General features: G+C 36.9%; 2 protein-coding genes across 5 annotated transcripts in view; one reads left to right on the top strand and one right to left on the bottom strand.

Moving 5' to 3' along the window:
- ZUP1 (zinc finger containing ubiquitin peptidase 1) overlaps positions 1 to 20,353 on the top strand; it is a 53,407-nt gene that overhangs the window by 22,289 nt on the left and 10,765 nt on the right. For all 3 annotated transcript variants that reach the window (XR_003793720.1, XR_003793721.1, XR_003793719.1), the window contains exons 11-12: positions 13,482 to 13,575; positions 14,202 to 14,276. The gene's annotated coding sequence lies outside the window, so the exon portion shown is untranslated. The remainder of the gene's footprint in view (positions 1 to 13,481; positions 13,576 to 14,201; positions 14,277 to 20,353) is intronic.
- RSPH4A (radial spoke head component 4A) lies at positions 673 to 16,773 on the bottom strand. Of its 2 annotated transcripts, XM_029223980.1 has the most exons (6): positions 15,689 to 16,773; positions 13,037 to 13,271; positions 7,295 to 8,026; positions 6,074 to 6,227; positions 2,551 to 2,668; positions 673 to 1,039 (listed from the first exon to the last, which is right to left on the bottom strand). In XM_029223980.1, exons 1-6 carry the CDS (start codon positions 16,363 to 16,365, stop codon positions 802 to 804), a joined length of 2,154 nt encoding a protein of 717 aa, XP_029079813.1. In that variant the 5' UTR covers positions 16,366 to 16,773; the 3' UTR covers positions 673 to 801. The 2 variants fall into 2 exon arrangements, with proteins under 2 accessions (XP_029079813.1, XP_029079814.1); XM_029223981.1 differs by lacking the exon at positions 6,074 to 6,227 and having other exon boundaries at positions 819 to 1,039.

Genomic DNA, 20,353 nt, shown 5'->3' with positions numbered 1-20,353 from the left:
CTGGCACATCACATATAGAACTTAAAAATACTATTTTGGTGAATGGAAATAACTAATTTTAGAAAAGCAGTGGTAGCAGATATCAGTTTGAAGTCTTTGGATATCCCAGCTAGCCGTCTCTGTGCAAATTGTTTTCCCTGAAATCAGATAAAACCGGTTTCTATAGGATGAAAGAAGAGTTACATTGAGACATTTCTTTAAGAAGCAACAAGCAAAAGAGTTAAAAAATTTGAATGTTCCCACAGTCTTTGAGCAGGTGGTGGAGTTACATACCCTCTCCCCACAGGGGGGAATATATATATATAGATGTATATACATACACACAGTATTTGCATACAATATCACAGATTGCTTAAGAACACACGCTCTAATTTAGTTATTTTCAATATTTTTGGTCTCAGTATTCCTTGATGCTCAAAAAATATTTACGTTCCCAAGGAGCTTTTGTGGGTTATGTATTTCCATGTTTGCCATATTAGAAATTCAACCTGAGACTTAAAAAAAAAGAGAAAAAATATAGAGGCACATATTCCATTAGCTGCAGCCATCAAAACAGTAATGTAAGAAAATGTCATTTAGCCTCTGAAAAATCCATTGAGTATCTTTCTAAAAGTACATATTAATAGTTATACATACAAAATTCCAAATTTTATATTTTCAAGGAATGGTATTTTGCACATCAATAGTTGCCTATATATATATAGGCAACTCTATGTGTGTATATATATATATATATATATCAGTCCCAAATAAGGAGTATGTGTGTATCAGTCTCATAAAACTGGGCTAATTTTATTTTTATTAGTCATAGTCATCTTCCTCATCTTCATCTTCCTCAGTTTCTTCATTTTCCTCTGTTGAATTTACAGCTGCTTCTTGTGCAGCCCTGAAAGCCTGCTCCTCTTCCACACTAGGGTCATCCATTTCTGTAATTTCTGGTCCACTGGGGTACTCTTGATAAACTGGTGGTGGAACTGGAGGTGTATAGCTGTCTGGACTATATTTGTGACCCCAGCCTATGTAGAAATTTTCAAACTTTCTGTAAGTTAAAAAAAAATGTAGATCATTGTATAATTTTTCAGTAAGAAAAATTGAACCTTCTTTTCTGTAAGGATAAGGTACTTAGAGTATCATAGTCCCATAATGTTAAAACAGTACAGTATATTTTAAATGCATTAGAGATGAAATATCCCTAAATGATTCTTTTACCACAGGGAATTACTGTGATCCAAACTGCTTAAGCTGGTTAAGAAAACATAGGGCCAGACCCTGTCAAAATGTACCCTACACCTGGACCACAGCCTTTCATCTTTTAATTATTTTCAGAAAAACAAAACAAAGCAATGAAGTTAAAAATTACATACCTTCCTTAGAGTTAGAAAGAATTAAGAAGTTGCCAACCTTGAAAACTCTTGGCTGGGTGAGAAGTCGGACTTGTGGTTAACAACCTATGTGTGTTTTTTCAGGTCCATCCTTGAGCAATTACAAAAGCTTTACCTAGTTAGGCCTCACGGGGGTGAAACTGCCCTCTCCACCCCAGACTTGGTGCATAGCCAGTGCACTGCAATCTCTAAGAGAGCGTTGTGGTCAAGGATTCTGGCCCCTCTGGCCTGTCATGCTCTTAACACAATTGTGTTCCTGGCCCAGGTGCCTTCATTCCCAGGCCTCTTCATCTGAGGCCTTCAGCAGAGGTCTTCTTCAGGCCCCTTTGCCAAGGCTTCCTAATGAGGGTTGGGTGAGAGAAGGGGAGACCTTATAGACACTTACCCTACTCTTGACTCAGTACCCAGTACTTTTCCCTAGTCCTCCCCACCTTTCTCTGGTCACAGGTCCTTAAAACTGCAGGAGCCTTATGTGGGGACTTGCTTGTCATTGAGATGACCCCACAACTCTGCTGACCCATCTGACGTTCCACCAGTGTGCCATTCCATGGGGGCAAATGGAACGGGGTTGGGGTGGGGGGAATCAGTCCTTCAACTTGGTTATACCATCACAGTAAGTGATTAAAGGCTTAACATTTTCATTTCTGGCTTGTTGCTTTAATGGCTACTCTGACATTTGACCGCTCAGCTCTCCAGCTCAGCTGAGCTTCTGACACTAGGTTATTAAGTAAGAAATGGAAGCATAAGACAAATGAAAGTGTAAGCTCTGGGTGAGGAATTAAAGGACGTTTACTATCCTCTTATCCTAACTCTTTTGAAAGTGATAGCCTAAATCATACATATTTTAAATTATCTTTTATCAAGATATCCAACAAAAATGATGAGATTTAAACTAAATACTGCTTAGAATTACCTCCATGAAATGAATATCAATTACTCAAATAATCATAGAAGAAAAAACATATTTTAGCCCCATTAATTGGATAATTCAGATGAAAAGGCAGAAGTCTGAATTACTCTAATGTTCTAAATTTGATGCTTTGTTGTATAAGATGGATGTTGTTTGAATTAATCTTATGCCATACACACTTGACATTCCAGTGATAACTTATAATTTCCAGAAGTTAAATAATCAAAATAATAGCCTTGTAAGTTGTCACATACTTACTTGCCATTGGAAAAGGCGTATGCTCCAGTCCAAAGGTTGGATCTAAGGACTGCAATAGCATATTGAGGAATGAGATTTGAGGATAGCCGTGTTGTCCAAGGCGGTATATTCTGGATCTCTGTAAACCAAAGAGAAATTCAAAATAGACTTAACTGCTAAATAGACAAGGATATACTGTGTAACAGAAAAGCTGTATTTATAAATCTTAAAAAACACACTTGACATAAAGTTAAAACATTAACAGCTTAACATAAGAGCAGGAGGGTATTATATGAACGTTGTGTAAAAATGAAATTTGAAAAAAAAGTGTGTATACATTTATATAGATATATATATACACACACATATGTGTATATATATATATTTGTGTGTGTTTATATGTGTGTGTACATTTGTAAAGCAGAGAAAATAAGTTTTACAAGAGGAGGCCTATGTGGCAGAGGGAAAAATACATGATGACCAAATCATTATTACGAAAGAGAGCTAGGGTTATAAGCATGAATGCTCCAAAACTGAATAGGAAGAAAAAAAGAATATGAAAGCAATAGTAGATTAGAAAAAAACCAAAAACAGTACCTCATATTTTAGCTATGTCATGTGTTTGTGATCTGTAGAATGCAAAACAAGAATGATAAAAAAGATAGCTATCAGCATTTCCACTAAGAGGTAGAGCCACCTTATACTTCCTCTGCAGTGCACTCCTGCAACCTCTGTCCTAGACCGTTCTCGGTGGGGCCAGCTACATTACATTCTTTTTTCCTACCATGTACTGTAGTGTGTGTGTGTGTGTGTGTGTGTGTGTGTGTGTACACAGGTTTCTCCCGCTATCCAAAAGTAGAGCATTCCTATGAAACCTTTTTTAAGCTGAAATGACATAGAGCGAAGAAGCAATTACCTTAGGACACATCTTGCTAATGTATTGACGAGATTAACTGAGATAAAGCATAGAAGCTCACAAGCACAGTTCAAAGCTATGGCAACTTGATGCTGAGATGCTGAGTGTAGTTCCTGGAGAAGGAGCTTGGAGGTGCCCCTCTGACAGATTGAAGTGTGTGCTACTTCTATAACTGCTCACTGCAAAACAAGTGCTGAACGCTATTTTTGCCTTTTTTTTTTTTTCTTCGTAAAAGAGAAAATCCTCTGGATTCTATCAGTGAAAATAGGTACTAATGTAGTTCTCTCATAAAAGCAAAGTGGTGTAAGTCTTTTGAAAAGCAGGAAATACCTGTGTATATATACATATATAGTATCAATATAGAGAGAATATTTGGTATATATATTAAAATATATATTACATTGTATACATAGTACGGCATACCTTGTTTTATTGTGCTTAACAGGTATGGAGTTTTTTACAAATTGAAATTTTGTGGCAACCCTGCATCAAGCAAGTCTGTTGACACCATTTTTTCCAACAGCATTTGCTCACCTCGTGTCTCTGTAACATTTTGGTAATTCTCTCAGTATTTCAGACTTTTTCATTATTATTGTATTTGTTATGGTGATCTGTGATCTTTAATGTTACTATTGTAATTGTTTTGGGGTACCACAAACCATGCCCATGTAAAACAGAGAACTTAATTCTATAAATATTGTATGTGTTCTGACTGCTCCAACAATGGTGAATTATGTTGTGCACCAGGAACTAATATTGTGCTGTAGGTCAATTATACTTCAAAAACAAACAAAAAAGCTCATAAAAAAAGAGATCAGGTTTGTGATTACCAGAGATGGTGGGTTGTCGGAGGGGGAATTGAAATTGAAGGAAGGTGGTCAAAAGGTACAAACATCCTAATAAGTAGGTACTAGGGATGTCATGTACAACATGATTAATATAATTAACACTGATGTGTGTTATATATGAAAGGTGTGAATAGAGTAAATCCTGAGAGTTCTCGTCACATCACAAGGAAAATTCTTTTTCATTTTTCTTTTTTAACTATATGAGATAATGGGTGGTGACTAAACTTATTGTGGTTATCATTTTGTGATGTATTTTAGTCAAATCATTATATCTTACACCTTAAACTTATACAGTGCTGTATGTCAATTATATCAGTACAACTGGAAGGAAAAAATAAATGGGAGAATTTAACACATAAAATTTAAAAAGGAAAACCTGGAAAGGATTCACCTTTCTAGAAGCCATTAAGAACATATATGATTCATGGGAAGTGGTCAAAATGTCAACATTAACAGGAGTTTGGAAGACATTGATTCCAACCCTCATGGATGACTTTGAGGGGATCAAGACTTCAGTTGGAAGAAGTAATTGCAGATGTGATGGAAATAGCAAGAGAACTGTAATTAAAAGTGGTGCCAGGGCTTCCCTGGTGGCGCAGTGGTTGAGAGTCCGCCTGCCGATGCAGGGGACATGGGTTCGTGCCCCGGTCCGGGAGGATCCCACATGCCACGGAGCGGCTGGGCCCGTGAGCCATGGCCGTGAGCTAAGCCTGCGCGTCCGGAGCCTGTGCTCCGCAACAGGAGAGGCCACAACAGTGAGAGGCCCGCGTAACACACACACACAAAAAAGAAGTGGTGACTGAATTGCTGCAATCTCATGATAAAACTTGAATGGTAAGGAGTTGCTTCTTATGGATGAACAAAGACAGTGGTTTCTTGACATGGACATGGAATCTACTCCTGGTGAAAATGCTGTGAAGATTGTTGAAACGAATACAAAGGATTTACATATGACATAAACTTAGTTAATAAGCAGTGGCAGAGTTTGAGAAGATTGACTTCAGTTTTCTACTGTGAGTAAAATGCTATCAAACAGCTTTGCATGCTACTGAGAAATCGTTTGTGAAAGGAAGAGTCAATGTGCTAAACTTCCTTGTCGTCTTATTTTAAGAACCCAACCTTCACCAACCACCACCCTGATTAGTCAACAGCCATCAACATCAAGGAAAGACTCTCCACCAGTAAAAAGATTATGAGTCGCTGAAGGCTCAGATGATGGTTAGCATTTTTTAGCAATACAATATTTTTTCTTCCAGTTTGATCTCTTTTTCTTTGAGTTTGCATGTATATTTGTTTTTTTGTATAATTGACCTACAACACTATGTTAGTTCCTGTTACACAACATAGTGATTTTTTTCTATACATTTCAAAATGATCACCACGACAAGTTTAGCCACTTTGTATGTCACCATACAAAGACCTTTTTATTTGGACTATATTCCCCACACTGTACATTTCATACCCTTGACTCATTTATTTTGTAACTGGAAGTTTGTACCTCTTAATTTCCCTCACCTAATTCTCTCATCCCCCCACAATACAGTATTTTTTAATTAAGGTATGTACATATTTTGGGAAATAATGTTATTGCACACTTAATAGACTACAGTAGAGTGTAAACAAAACTTTTATATGCACTGGGAAACCAAAAAATTATTGACTCACTTTATTGCAGTGGTCTGGAATTTATCCCACAATACCGCCAAAGTTCACTTGTATGTACATGTGTACATACTTATGTATGCCTATACACACACACACATATAGTGTGTAAAATTACCTAAATCTTCAGAGATTGGTGTCAAGAGAGGAGGCCCTACTTCCTGTTCTATGTAGTCAGGCTCTTCTCTTTCTTCTTCTTCTTCTTCTTCTTCTGCTTCTGCTGCTTCTTCCTCCTCACTTTTTTGTATGGGGTTGAACCAATTACAGCGACCCTGGGTATAAATATTGGAAGATTTAGTAGTCTAACAAGGACCTTAAAATATCAAAATATTCTTTTGGATTGAAGTAATTATCTGCATGACATCCCATTATGTGGCATATTGATCATTCATTCAACATATATTTACCAAAAGCTGTTTTGATCAATGTTATTTTAAGCAAAGACTGTACTATTTATTTCAAGAATCTGCCCACTTCTTGAAGTTACAGGACATTTATATATTAAAATCATTAGAACCTTGGTGAAGAAGGTAATCATTTTACTGATTTATGTGAAGGTAAGGTACTATTATTATTATTAATAACAAAAATGTGATAATAAGATTAGGTATGGAGTTTGTGGCTTATAATTTCTCATTTAATTAACTCATCTAGAGGTATTTAAGAATATCTCTTATGTACATCAAAGTATAATGAAGATTTTCTACCTGCAGATGAGACAGTTTAACAGATTGATTAAGAGTATGGACTCTGGATCCATTCTGCCCATTCACATCTGACCCTGTTGTTTATTAGCTATATTCCCCTTGTGACATTTCCTAAACCCTCTGCCTTAATTTCGTCATCTGTAAAATAAGGATATTAGTCTTTCATACAGTTCTGAGTTTTAAATGAGATAATACATATAAAGTGCTATTAAGAACAACTGGCAGAATAGGTTCTATATAACTGTTATAGAACACTGTTTACTTGTTTTTGTTAGAATCTTTTATCATTCTTGGCAAAAAAAGTTCCTTGTGTTATAAAAATAGAATAAAAGAACTCCTACCAAAATTAATGTACCATCTATATTTAACATATACAAAATAATTTCACAACACACCTAAATCTAAATCCTTATGTAACTTGTCAAATACTCCATAGAAATATTTATTTTATTTACATTTGGATCACAGGTTATACTACTTGGCAATTATACAGTACTCTGTGTTTTCACTAGGTTTTTTAATTGTCTCTGGACTCTGAAGGCCTTTGTCTTGTATATATTGTATGCATTGTAGACAGAATTTAATAAATATTTGCTGACTAGATGATAGATTGAGAATTGCAAAGCCCCTACCTGAGGGAGTATATGTTGTACATGATGAACCCAATTGGATAGGGATTCCACTAGATCAATCACTTGGATGCCTTCAAAATCAGGGTTTTCTTCAAAGCTATCTCGCCTGCCTTCTGTTTCTTCCTCCTCTTCTCCTTCTTCTTCACCAAAATGATAGAATCCTAGAGGGCTGACCTGAGTCCCTGCTGAAATTCTGGCAATTTGTGCTCGTAAGTAATTACTCTCATTTCCTGGGAAGGGTGGGTAGCTTACGATGGGGGTATCCAATCGCCCAGTGAAAAATTTCTTGATTTTTCTTGCAATAACAATTTGTGCAGGTGTAACTCCTGGTAACTTCACCCATGGTCTTCCTGGTTCATTGCAAACAAAATAGACATATTTGTTGGCACCTGTTCTGCTTTCTTCCTTTGGAATAGACTGTGGGGCCTTGTAAAAGGACCTTGGTAATTCATCTTCATTAGCTTCATTGTCTCCATTGTCCCTCTCTTCAGGTTCATCTTCCTCTTCCACCTCTTCTTCATCTTCTCCCTCACGGAATTCCACTTCAGCTACAATATAATTCATTTCCAGACCTAAGATCTTACCCCAGAAACGACATTTTTGGATTGGGTGGGTGTCAGTAAGCTGCTTGAGGGCAAGAAATATGCGATAAGTCTCATCTGTGCCCAAACCGACTCCAGCTTGTTCAAAATAAAAAGCTGACTCCATTACATTTGGAAGAGAGTGTTCTGCCTGGGAATACAATTACTGTGATTAATATTTTATCCATAAGAGAACTGTTTGCAGTCTACATTAATGTGATCCCTATTTTTGAAAACCATGACATTTTTCACAGAACTACAACAATTAATTCTAAAATTTATATGGAACTACAGAAGACCCAGAATTGCCAAAGCAATCTGAGGAAAAAACAGAGCTGGAGGTATAACCCTCCCAGACTTCAGACAATACTACAATGCTACAGTAATCAAATCAGCATGGTTTTGGCACAAAAGCAGACATATAGATCAATGGAACAGAATAGGGAGCCCAGAAATAAACCCACACACCCATGGCCAATTAATCCACGACAAAGGAGATAAGAATATACAATGGAGAAAAGACAGTCTCTTCAGCAAGTGGTATTGGGAAAGCTGGACAGCTACATATAAATCAATGAAATTAGTACACTCCCTCACACCATATACAAAAATAAACTGAAAATGGCTTAAAGAGCTGAATATAAGTCACAACACCATAAAACTCCTAGAAGAGAACATAGGCAAAACATTCGTGGACATAAATCATAGCAATATTTTCTTAGATCAGTCTCCCAAGGCAAAAGAAAGAAAAGCAAAAATAAATGGGACCTAATCAAACTTACAAGCTTTTGCATAGCAAAAGAAAATACTAACAAAACATAAAGACAACCTAGGGAATGGGAGAAAATATTTGCAAATGATGCTGCTGACAAGGGGTCAATATCCAAAACATACAAACAGTTTATACAACTCAATATCAAAAAACAACCCAATCAGAAAACGGGCAGAAGACCTAAATAGACATTTCTCCAAAGAAGATATACAGATGGCCAACAGGCACATGAAAAGATGCTCAAAATCACTAATTATTAGAGACTACAAATCAAAACCACAATAGGTATCACCTCACGCTGGTCGGAATAGCTATCATCAAAAAATCTACAAGGAGAAAAGGAACTCTCCTACGCTGTTGGTGGGAATGTAAATTGGTGTAGCCACTATAGAAAACAGTATGGAGGTTTCTTAAAAAATTTAAAATAGAACCACCATATGATCCAGCAGTTCCATGCCTGGGTATGTATCTGAAGAAAACAAAGACACAACTGCAAAAGATACTTGCACCCTGATGTTTATAGCAGCACTATTTACAATAGCCAAGACATGGAAACAACCCAAGTTCCCATCAACAGATGACTGGTTTAAGAAGATGTGGTATGTGTATACAATGGAATACTACTCAGCCATAAGAATGAACTATTGCCATTTGCAGCAACATGGATGGACCTAGAGAATATCATACTAAGTGAAGTAAGACAGGAAGACAAATATTATATACCACTTACATGTAGAATCTAAAAACTAATGTAAATGAATCTATATACAAAACAGAAACAGACCCACAGACACAGAAAACAAATTTATGGTTACCAAAGGGGAAAGGGAGGGGAGGGATAAATTAAGAGTATGGGATTAACAGATACAAACTGTTATACATAAAATAGATAAGCAACAAAGATTTACTGTATAACACAGGGAACTATATTCAATATCTTGTAATAACCTACCACGGAAAAAAGAAGTCCAACATCCTCTCCTTATAAGAAATATTTAAGTGGCCCCTTTACTATCTTGAAATAATAAAATATAGCATACAGTAATATATATAAAATAGATAACCAATAAGAACCTGCTGTAGTAAAAAATAAAATTCAAAAAACATTAAAAAATTTTAAAATGCCATATTTGCCAAATAAATAAATATAGCAAAACCTACCTACAGATATTTAGAAAATAATTTTTATAAATATATGTTTATATATGTTTTTATATATTATCATACATTTAATAAATATTTATAATATGGATATGGTAAGATATAGAGTAAATAAAAATCAATATGGGTGTAATATACAGGATAAATAAAATGAATGTATAATAAGGTAAATGCTCAGACATGACTACATTTGAAGACATAATTTAGTTAGATGCTTGCTTCTACTTATGATAAATAATTTTGGGTTTAAAATGAGAAAAGCAGAAATAATTCCAAAAAAGAAATACAGGAAAATAAAAAGAGTCTCAAGTGAACTCTAGAAAAACATTTTTGAGAAAGTAGAAAATACCCTTAACTGAGCTAGGGATAACTTGGCAAGACAACCTTTAGACCCTGAGAAATTAAGAGCACTTTGCTATTCTTACAAATGATCTGCTCTCATTTGTATTATAACTTGAGTTGAAAAATAGAGTGTCAAAATAAGCATAATGATTTTTTTCAATCCTAATCTCATCTGATTGTAAGACTGTTTCTTTGGGATCTATTGCACCACGCGCTCTGATCCTACTCTGTCTTCTATAACTATTTCTTCTTAGTCTTTTTAATTAATTGAGGCCTAAATATCAGTGTCCTCAAAATTTCAGTCATCTCATCACTCAGCACTTTATGCTTAGAAGATTTCTCCCACACCAACCCAAGTGATATGTGGTTTTTAAAATCTACTTCTCTCACTCTAACTTTCCTCCTACATTTCACACCCTTATTCCTAGCCAGCTACAAGAACTTTCAATCTGAATATATTCCAAAGATATCACCATCACTCAGTTTCCCGAACTAGAAAGTTCAGTCATCCTTGCTCCCTCTGACTCCCTTGACTCTCATATTTAGTTAAAGTCCTATTGATTCCACCACCTAAAGAGCTATTGGCATTATCCCCTCCTCTTTAACATGCTAGTCTCCACCTGGACTACTTGTCCTGTCACAGAAGTCTTCTAATACTGTCTTCCTTGTCCCCATTCAAACCCCTCTTCTTTCATTCTGCTCCACATTACTACCAAAGTTATGTTCCTAAACCATAAGTCAGACTATGCTTTCTCTACTAAAAGCCTCTATTAATTTCCCACTGTACGCAAGAGATCAATTTCTTATCAATACACGGTGAGCAGTCTAGCTTTAAAGCACCTTGCTTGCTTCATTTCCTTCGCTCAAAATCCCTCAAATCTGAAGTCAGTTTCCCAAATGCTAAATAATCTCTCTTGACATTTTATTGTGCTTTTGGCCCAGAATTTTATGCCTTATAGTCTTCACCTGGTGAACTTCTACTTATCCTTCATGATCGAAATGAAATATCACTGCCATTACAAAGCATTGCCCAGACCCTAATAGCAGAGTTAGTTGCTCATAGCTTGTCGGAACAACGCAGTAGTAACTGCTACTATTCATTAAGTTTCTAGGATGTGCCAGATCCTTTATATATAGGACCTCTACCCCTCAGGTTGTTGCCATGTGATTATCCCTGAGGCTTGGAAAGGTTTAGTCATTTAGAGTCACACAGGGAATAAGTGATTGAACTAGGATTCAAATTCAGATCTAATTCAAAAGCCCCTGTTTTTTCCACCATATCTCGATTACTGCAGTAGTCAAATAACTTTAATCGTTTTTTACCTCTTTCACTGGACTGTGACCAACGTAAAGTTAGAAAAGTCTTTTTTATGTGTATATGTCAGTACCTAGCATGCAGTAGGTATGTTTGCAAATCAATGGGTGAAGGAATAAATGAATGCTGAAGACTAAGAACAGGAATTCTGGTGTGTTCAAAGACATGAATAGAAATATTAATACTCTAAACATATCAGTCTGGGACAGAGTTCCAAGAGCTGCCTGTCTTCCTGTTCCTGAATCTTTCTACTCTCTGAGGTAGAACTTTTTATCTTCATCTGATGACTTGGTTCATCCTTTCTCTAAAACCAATCCTCTTTATTAGGAGGAATTGATGGAATCTGGTTAAGAGGCTCAGGTTCCAGCATCAAAACAGCTTATCTGTATTCTCATCCCAAAACCTAGTTCAGAACGTAGATCCCTGCCTTGTAATACTGTGCCTATAGATAGTGCAGTGCCCTATTCTCATACTGGAGTCGAACCTTCTTTGATAAACTCCTGCATGAGAGTGCCTGCCTTCTGTTTGATCCCCACATGCTGTTTGCCACCAGACTTGTCAATACTATATGTGGCTACATAATCAAGTGTTTGGAGTAAGATATTTTTAGAAAAGGTCAGCCAATATCAAATCCTTGACACCTATCACTTGTTCCTTCTGAGTATTCTATATCTCATTGTGTCAATTTGTGTCTCCCTATAACAGCTAAGGAGCTCTGGAGGGTAAACCTACTGTGCATATCCCTACTCCTCCTCTTTCTTTGACTGAACTGTATGTCCTTTTCTGAACATATGTTACTCCAAACATCAAATTTGCAAGTATGAGGACAGTTTTAAATAGTCTAATAGTAACAGAACATAGAAGCTCAGTAGATGTACAGTATAAATTACTCAGTAGAATAAATTGCAAATATGCAGGCATTTAGGAAACAGTAGCGTATACTGATTTGAAATATTTGGAGGTAAAATTTCAGTAATACAGCTGATTTTATTCTCGAATGATACCTTTTTATCTGTCACCAACTTTGTAAATATTTTCAGCAATTTATCTATGAGGATTAAAAGAAATATTTTATTTCTCTCCTGTCTCATTGACATAATATATATACTGTCAAGACACAATATGAAGAAGTAGCCTTGGAAGAGAATGCAAATGACATTAGAAGTTCTTTTAATTTTTCCAGTAAATTAAAGGGGAAAATAGGCAACTTGATTTAAAGCCTAATTTTAAATTATGTGACATTTATTCATTCATTCAGCAAATATTTAATAAGAAACAGCTACACACTAAGATCTGTACCAGGTACTTTGGAGAATATAAAAGATGAAGAAAACATTTTTTCTGATATCAAGCAGTTTAACCCTACAAACATGTAAAACAGTTAAGCCTCTGAAATACTAAAACACTGTGTGAAAACATAAGAAACTCTAACCAAGGAAATGAGTGGTGTGAAATGAGGCTGCAATACTATTTAGTAAGCTATAAAAGGCAGTGGATATGAATTTAAAGCCACACCCCACTAACCTCAAAACCCTAAGATTGACCTATTCAGATTTACAGAAGTGACTTACTATTTCATCTTCCATTTCTTGGTCAGCTCCTTCTAAATTTCCCTGGAGAAAAAGAGCTTTTTGCTTCTCTGCTATTTCATAGGCTGGAAGCATCTCATTCTCATTTTGGAGTGTATCCAGTTTTATACTAAAATGTTCCATCTTCACATCTTGGCTAACATTTTCAATGATGTCCACAGCATTTTCAGGACGCTTATCTAAGACCTTGGTCAGCATTTCAGAAAGATGATCATATCTACCCAAAAAGAGAAAATTCCAGATAATAACCCTGTCAAAAGCATTTGAAGAACATTTCATGCATTCTCAGTGGGTTTTTAGGAAACTTCAAGAACTCGAAGACGTTAGAGATTTTTAGTGGAAAAACACAGTAATTTCTACCACTGACAAGAAAAACTTTGAGCATAAAATAAATCAAAGCAAGTTCTCTTTTTTTTTTTTTTGGCAGTGCTGTGTGGCTTATGGGATCTTAGCTTCCTGACCAGGGATTGAACCCACATACCCTGCACTGGAAGGTGAAGTCTTAACCACTGGACTGCCAGGTTAGTTTTTTTTTTTTTCTTTAGTATCTGTATCTATCTCACAGATCTTAAGAATGTCAAAGAAAAATATGTAGATTATATGGGCAACCAATGTGAAGGCCAGTTTACAAATATTATATATGAAGAATATCATATTCTTTCTCAAAATATTGCTATTTTTATAAATGAACAGAAATATTATGACTGGCAAAAAAGAAGCAAGCAATTATTTTCTGTAGGGTTTTTATTCAACAATGTGAAATTTTGTATTTTAGGCAAATATTGTTTTAATTGCAACAACAATAAAAAAACAGCTTTCATGGCTGTCAAATAAGGTCTGCATATAGGAGATGGAGTTAAAGCTGTCCTTTACTAAAAGCCATTTTTAAATACAGGCTCTAAAGCACTTAGAAAATAATAGTGAATATTATGGAAGGTATTCATTTGTTACCTCAGAGACTTAATATTTGGAAATTAAATTAAATTTAGCTATTTAAGTAATGTCAGTTACAAAATCATTCAGTAAACGAAATTTTCCCGTTTTTTGTTTTGTACTCAGTTTTAAATTGTGAACTTTCAAGTGGTTATAATGAGCTCTTTTGGCATTTTATCAAAGTTTGTAAATTCATGCTTGTTATTTAACCCAGGGAATTGTGACAAGAAGTTTATATCAGTAATTCAAATAGAATCCACTGCTAAGCGGCAAATCACATCCCTGAAACGTAAGTAAATTGTAGTTAAAAACAGTAATTTATACATAATATTTTAATTTGGGTTTTGTGACGATTTCTCGCATCAAATATTCATTGGTTTCTTATTCTTCAGACTTTAAAATTATACCTCATATTTTTAAAAGCCAAGTAATAGCTGCAAACATTAGCCACGTACTGTATATTGAATGGGCATTCATTTAACGTTTGCTGATTAATCAGGAGGCATCTCAGCAAATTACATGGTGGATTAACTAGATTCAAAAGGTCCGGGCTGTATGTCCTGTACTTCTATTCATTCATTCATTCTTTATTCAGTAAACAGCTGATAGCACTGTGCTAGGCATTAAGTATATAGTGGTGTACAAAACTCACATGGTCCCTCACTCTGAAGGCCTGCACTTAAGTGGGAGAGTCAGACATTAAATATAAGTCTATAAGTCTATGTACAATTATAAATGGCCTTACGTGCTATGAAGGAAAGAACAGGCAGTTATAATAGAGTTCTGTGGAAGTTGACTTCTAAAAGATGAGAAGCCAGCCAGGAAAAGACTTAGAAAGACTTAGGGCAGAAGCCTTTCAGGCAGAGGGAGCAGCATGGGAACTGAAGAGGCCATGTGACTAAAGCATAGGGAGGGAAAGGTAAGAGTCAGTGAGTGCTGTAAGCCAGAGAAACCTTGAGCAAATTAATTTTTCCATGACTTAGTCCCCTCACTTAAAAAACAAGTGGATTGTATTAGATGTTTTCTCAAGTCCCTTCTAGCCCTAAAATTCTGTTGATTCTATTGTTATGTAACCCCGGCAGCAAGAATCTCTAGAAAATTATACTCAACGATAAGATCTGAATTTTAGCTATAATGGGATGGTCAGAACATTCCTGGGCCATTGATCACCACATTTTAAGAGATCTGGATAAAATGGCATGTATTTTTGGGTGGCCTGTATAGCGACCAATTCTCCTGGTTTGCCTAGGACTGAGAGGTTTCTCAGGATGCAGAACTTTCAGTGCTCAATCAGGACAGTTCCAGGTTAACGCAGGTAATCTATCACCCTAGCACTGGCCTGGGTGGGGACTCAAAACCAAGCCATATAAGCACTTAGAATGCTTAGATTTTGGTAGACAGTTCTTTTTTACAAGCATCTTGGAGAGATGCTTGGACTTCACTGTCTTTATGGTTTCTTTCAAACCCCAGACTCCACAATTCCTAGATTTTATTTCTGTGCACCTAGGGTCTTTAAAGAAGCTAGAGGAATCTCCACCAGTGACCTATTTTGAGTCCTATGATACAAAGAGTTATTAAGTCACTCTCTCACTCATACAGACTTTTCAGATATATTTCCATTCACCCACAGGAACACATCCCCACACAGAGATACTTTCCTTTGCCAAATTTGTCCCCCAACCCCCTTCCTCCAAGACTTACAGATTTAAGCCCGACTTGCTACTGGACTTTAGTAGGTAAGCCTTAGCATTCTGAATGGCAATCTCAAGCATGCTGGGGGCCACTTCAGAAGCCCCAGACTCAGGCTGATCCAGGTCATAGTTACTGTTTGAGTCTTCTTCTTGAAAAATGTCAAATCTCAGCTCTTTCCGTTTAGAGTTGTTGTAGCTCACATCCCTCGGTCCATACAGGTGACATTTGGTTTGCTGAGATTGATGAAAAGTGTTTCCCTCTGATTGGCATGTTTGATGAGGAGTTGATTCTCCGTTATCAGATGATAGTTCTAAATGGTCAAAGTGAGGTGTCCCAGCTTCAGAAATCACACTAGTGGTCTTGTCTGACTGCCATGGTGCCATAAGGTCCTGCACGGCCGGAGCCAGGGGAGAAGGAGTGGAAGAGGGCTCCTGAGATGGGGAAGGTGGAGATGACACACCTGGTCCTACGAGGTCATCCACAGGCGTGCTGGCTCCAGATTGGAGGATCCCAGGAGGGCTGCTCCTGGGCTGGGGTCCAGTTTCCGGCCCCTGCTCCGACTCTGAGGCCTCGGATAACGCAGGTTCAGGATCTTGGGAGGCTGTTACCATTTCTTCCCACGGCCGCCCTGTTTCCCCAAGTTCTTGGTGTTGTATTTTTTGTTTCAGGGGGGTCGAGTCTTCCATGGAAGGAGTCAAGAGAAAAAGAGTTCTGGATGAAGGGGGCGTGCAGATATGGAAGGAGGCAACGCAAGGCAGTGGCTTTGCTTAGGTCTGCTCGGCGATTTCTGGGTCCTAGTTGCTCTGCAAGTCGCAGCGTCCTATCTCCATAGCAACCCCAGGCAGGGTTCCCCTAAGAGAAATAACACATCTGTTGCCAGGATTCTAGGGAGGAGACCAAGAAAGATGAAAATCCTAGATCTGTGATTTGGTGGAGCCTCTGCTCCTCTACCTAGCTCAGCCAATCCAATCTGCAGTCCATCAGTCGCGGTTGGAAACCTGAGAACAGGTCCGACGCAGAGAGGAGGAGCCGCGACCCGGCGGGATGATTTTCAGGGTCTGATAGTTTGATTCAAGTTGCACGTTGAGGAGTGAGTCCTGCATTAGTGGAGGGACAATACATTTACAGAGCTTGTGTGTGTGTGTGTGTGTGTGTGTGTGTGTGTGTGTGTGAGAGAGAGAGAGAGAGAACGAGAGAGGGAGGGAGGGAGAGAGAGAAAGGAGGGATGGAGGGACGGAGCGAGGGGGAGACCTTGGTAATGTTGAGGTGCAGGTGACAATGAGACTCTAGTGTGCAGAACATCAGAGTCCAAGACTCAGAGGGCAAAGGTTTCTCATCTGTGCCAACCAAACTTGGGCAACTTTTGAACAATAAACAAGGAAGTCCTGATTTTTGCTCTTCTCCCTCATGTGGAATCTGCCAGATGAGTAGGCAGAAAATTACCTTCAAGGAGAAGGCAGTGCAGAAGCTTACCCTATATAAATAGACAATTCATGGGTTACCTGTTTCCTAATAATTGAAATTCAAATTAACCCTAAAGCTATATTAGTATAGTGTAATCTTTATTTGATAATATGAATGTGAATTCATAATTTTGCAATATTTAAGATCATGACTATTAATTCATATTATTCCATCTCCAACATAAAGAAGGTATAGAGGATGGAACCATATCTGGCCTTGACTAAAAACTGTAAATTAAAGCCTTTTTTTTAAGATTATAATTTAAAAAAATTTTTTTGGCCCGGGGCTTGTGGGATTTTTAGTTCCCTGACCATGGGCAGTGAGAGCAGAAGAGTCTAACCACTGGACCACCAGGGAATTCCCTAATTAAAGTCTTTAATGTTAATTTGTTCTGTATCTGTCTCTCTTTTAAAATAAACCAGTTAATACTTGATATAACTTGCAATTAGCAACATGTTGGTCATAAATTCTAATTTCATGAAAGAGCATCATACTTACCTCCCACCCCCAATTTGGTGGGAGAAGCACAGAACTCTTCATTTGTTCAAAGCTGTGGATATTTACCCTTCCCAAAATACACATGGGTGTGCACACACCAAATGTTGCATGTAATTTCTTCTGGTTCAGGGTCTCCTTGAAGTCAGAGTCCCAGATTAGAACTCTTGGAATAAGACTCGGAAAAACAAAATGAAAGGTAAACTGGAATTATAAATTGGAGATTTTTTGTAATTGATACAAGGGTTGAAGGGGGGATAGCATTTTTTCCCCATCATAGCTCTATTTTCTCCACCTTTGAAGCTGACAAGATATGATCGAGGCTTTTTTCTTGGACTGACAAGCCAGAGCAGGGTGGTAGGACCAGAAGAAAGGCATGATAAGGAACAGTTTTTTGCATCTATATTCATGAGAGATCTTAGTCTGTAGTTTTCTTTTCTGCAATTTCTTTGTCTGGTTTTGTTATTAGAGTAATTCTGGCTTCATAGAATGAATTAGGAAGTATTTCCCCTGCTTCTATTTTCTGGAAGAGATTGTAGAGAATTGATCAAATTCACCTGTGAACCCATCTGGGCCTGTTTTCAAAGATTATTAATTATTGATTCAATTTCCTCATATATATGCCTATATATGTGTGTGTGTGTTTTGGCAGACTGTGTTTTTCAAGGAATTGCTCCATTTTATCTAGGTTATCAAATTTACGAGCATAGACTTGTTCATAGTATCTTCTATTATCCTTTTAATGTCCATGGGATTTCTAGTGATGTTACATCTTTTTTTTTTTTTTTTTTTTTTTGCGGTATGCGGGCCTCTCACTGTTGTGGCCTCTCCCGTTGCGGAGCACAGGCTTCGGACATGCAGGCTCCGCAGCCATGGTTCACGGGCCCAGCCGCTCCGCGGCATGTGGGATCTTCCCGGACCAGGGCACGAACCCGTGTCCCCTGCATCGCAGACGGACTCTCAACCACTGCACCACCAGGGAAGCCCCCCCTTGGAACTTTTTAATGATCAGTGAAGTTTTAGTTTCCTAAGCTGTTGGAGCGGATGCCCTATTCCAATAATGGTCTGCCCAAAATTTTAACTAAAGGTGAAATGGAGAAACATTTTAGAAAGACCTGTATAATTGTGATGTCGTAATTTGTTCCTCTTCTTCACTCCAAGTAATCAATTCATTTTTTTCATTTTGTCATTTTGGATCTCAAAGAACTGAAGTAATTGGGAGCACATCATATCATCACATGAAATTGTACCATGTTATATTACCTAGGTCTGTCTGCTGAGGGACCTGGAAGCAATAAGAAGTCAGAGCAATGAGCATACCTAAAGCATACCTAAATCAGTCACAATCAATGACTGATTGCAGTGGAGTGGCAAGGAAAGTACAAATGAGCCTAGAACATCTTCCTATATCAGAAAAAACTGAAAGAATACTGGAAACATATCAAAAGCACACCAGAGCCAACTGGGACTTATTGCAACTGACAAATTCTGGGACATTTAAAATATTAAATAAAGGTAGTACAGATTGTACTGTTTAAATAAAAAAGATGACATGAGCCTAATACGAGGCATAGGCAAACTTTTCGGTAATGGGCCAGTAATTGTTTTAGTTTTGTGGCCCAAATATTATGTGTTTATATAACAAGAAAGAAAAAAGTTTCTACAGCTTTTCTATTATATTTTATTCAAACTAGATTATAATTTATAATAATTCTTTGTAATATATGTCTACTAAAGACAAGGGTAGACTCACAGATGTTGGGAGACAGTTTACAGTCTTAGGTATGTTTATTTTCTATAGACGTGTTTCTTTAGATGCTTTACTCAAACTCTAATCAACCCAACATCAATAAATAACTTATTTTGCTTGGCTAACAATGAATCACTGCATATTTATTTTGATTGCAGTCTCATTTTTTATTTTTGTGAAGCGACTTTGTTGAGATGAAATATTCTGTTTAAAATTTTATATTTTTTCTGTCTATTTCTTTCCTCTGCTTTGCGAGTATTGCGATTACTGCTTAGTGTGGTTATATTAATGCATATCGTATTCTTTTAGCTTAGCTATAGTGTCATTGTGTAATAAACACGATGTTTTACCTATTCTTCTATAAAAGTAATCCATTCTCCACTGTGCCTTAAAAGCATGACATTCAAATCTACTTTTCTTGTTTCTTCATAATGAGCATGTACTGGTAATAAAAAGTAAAATATTGAAATATGGCCATACATACTCTGAAAGGCTGTTTCTTTATAATGACATCATTGTAATTATGCTTATTATTTGTTTATGAATTATTTCATCAGTTTTATTAATATATGACAAAATACATTGAAAATCACTAATCACATGCACACAGCCTGATAAATATTCACAAAGTGACCACACCTATGGAACCAGCACTAAGATGAAGAAACAGTATTACCAAGACCACAGGAATTCTGTCATTTGCCTTACCAGTTACTATACCACTCCTATCGGTAACTTCTCTTTTTCTAAACCCATAGATTATTTTAACCTATTTTTTTATCTTACGTAATGTTTCATGCAGTAAGTGTCTAGCCTTTTTTCCACTCAGTAGTACGTTTCTGAGATTCGTGTATGTTTTCAATGTGGTTGTAATTCATGCATCCTTAGTAATGTACACTGTACATAAACATTGAGTTCTTTCCTTTGTTGATTGCTGTGGATAGTGGTGCCTTGAAATGTTGATG

This window comes from Monodon monoceros, unplaced genomic scaffold (genome assembly GCF_005190385.1).
Source record: "Monodon monoceros isolate NGI ecotype Baffin Bay Population unplaced genomic scaffold, NGI_Narwhal_1 Super_Scaffold_15, whole genome shotgun sequence".
Taxonomy (NCBI): domain Eukaryota; kingdom Metazoa; phylum Chordata; class Mammalia; order Artiodactyla; family Monodontidae; genus Monodon; species Monodon monoceros.
Note: the sequence above shows the minus strand (reverse complement) of the source record. Positions and strands in the feature narration are given on the sequence as shown.

Bases quoted from the DNA above. Each gene is read 5' to 3' on its own strand.
- RSPH4A (XM_029223980.1), bottom strand. From the start codon at position 16,365: ATGGAAGACTCGACCCCCCTGAAACAAAAAATACAACACCAAGAACTT. The intron at 13,272-15,688 runs GTAAGTCTTGGA...CTTTTTGGGTAG, and splicing joins AGCAAGTCGGGCTTAAATCT to ATATGATCATCTTTCTGAAA. The intron at 2,669-6,073 runs GTAATTTTACAC...TTTGGTTTACAG, and splicing joins ACCAATCTCTGAAGATTTAG to AGATCCAGAATATACCGCCT.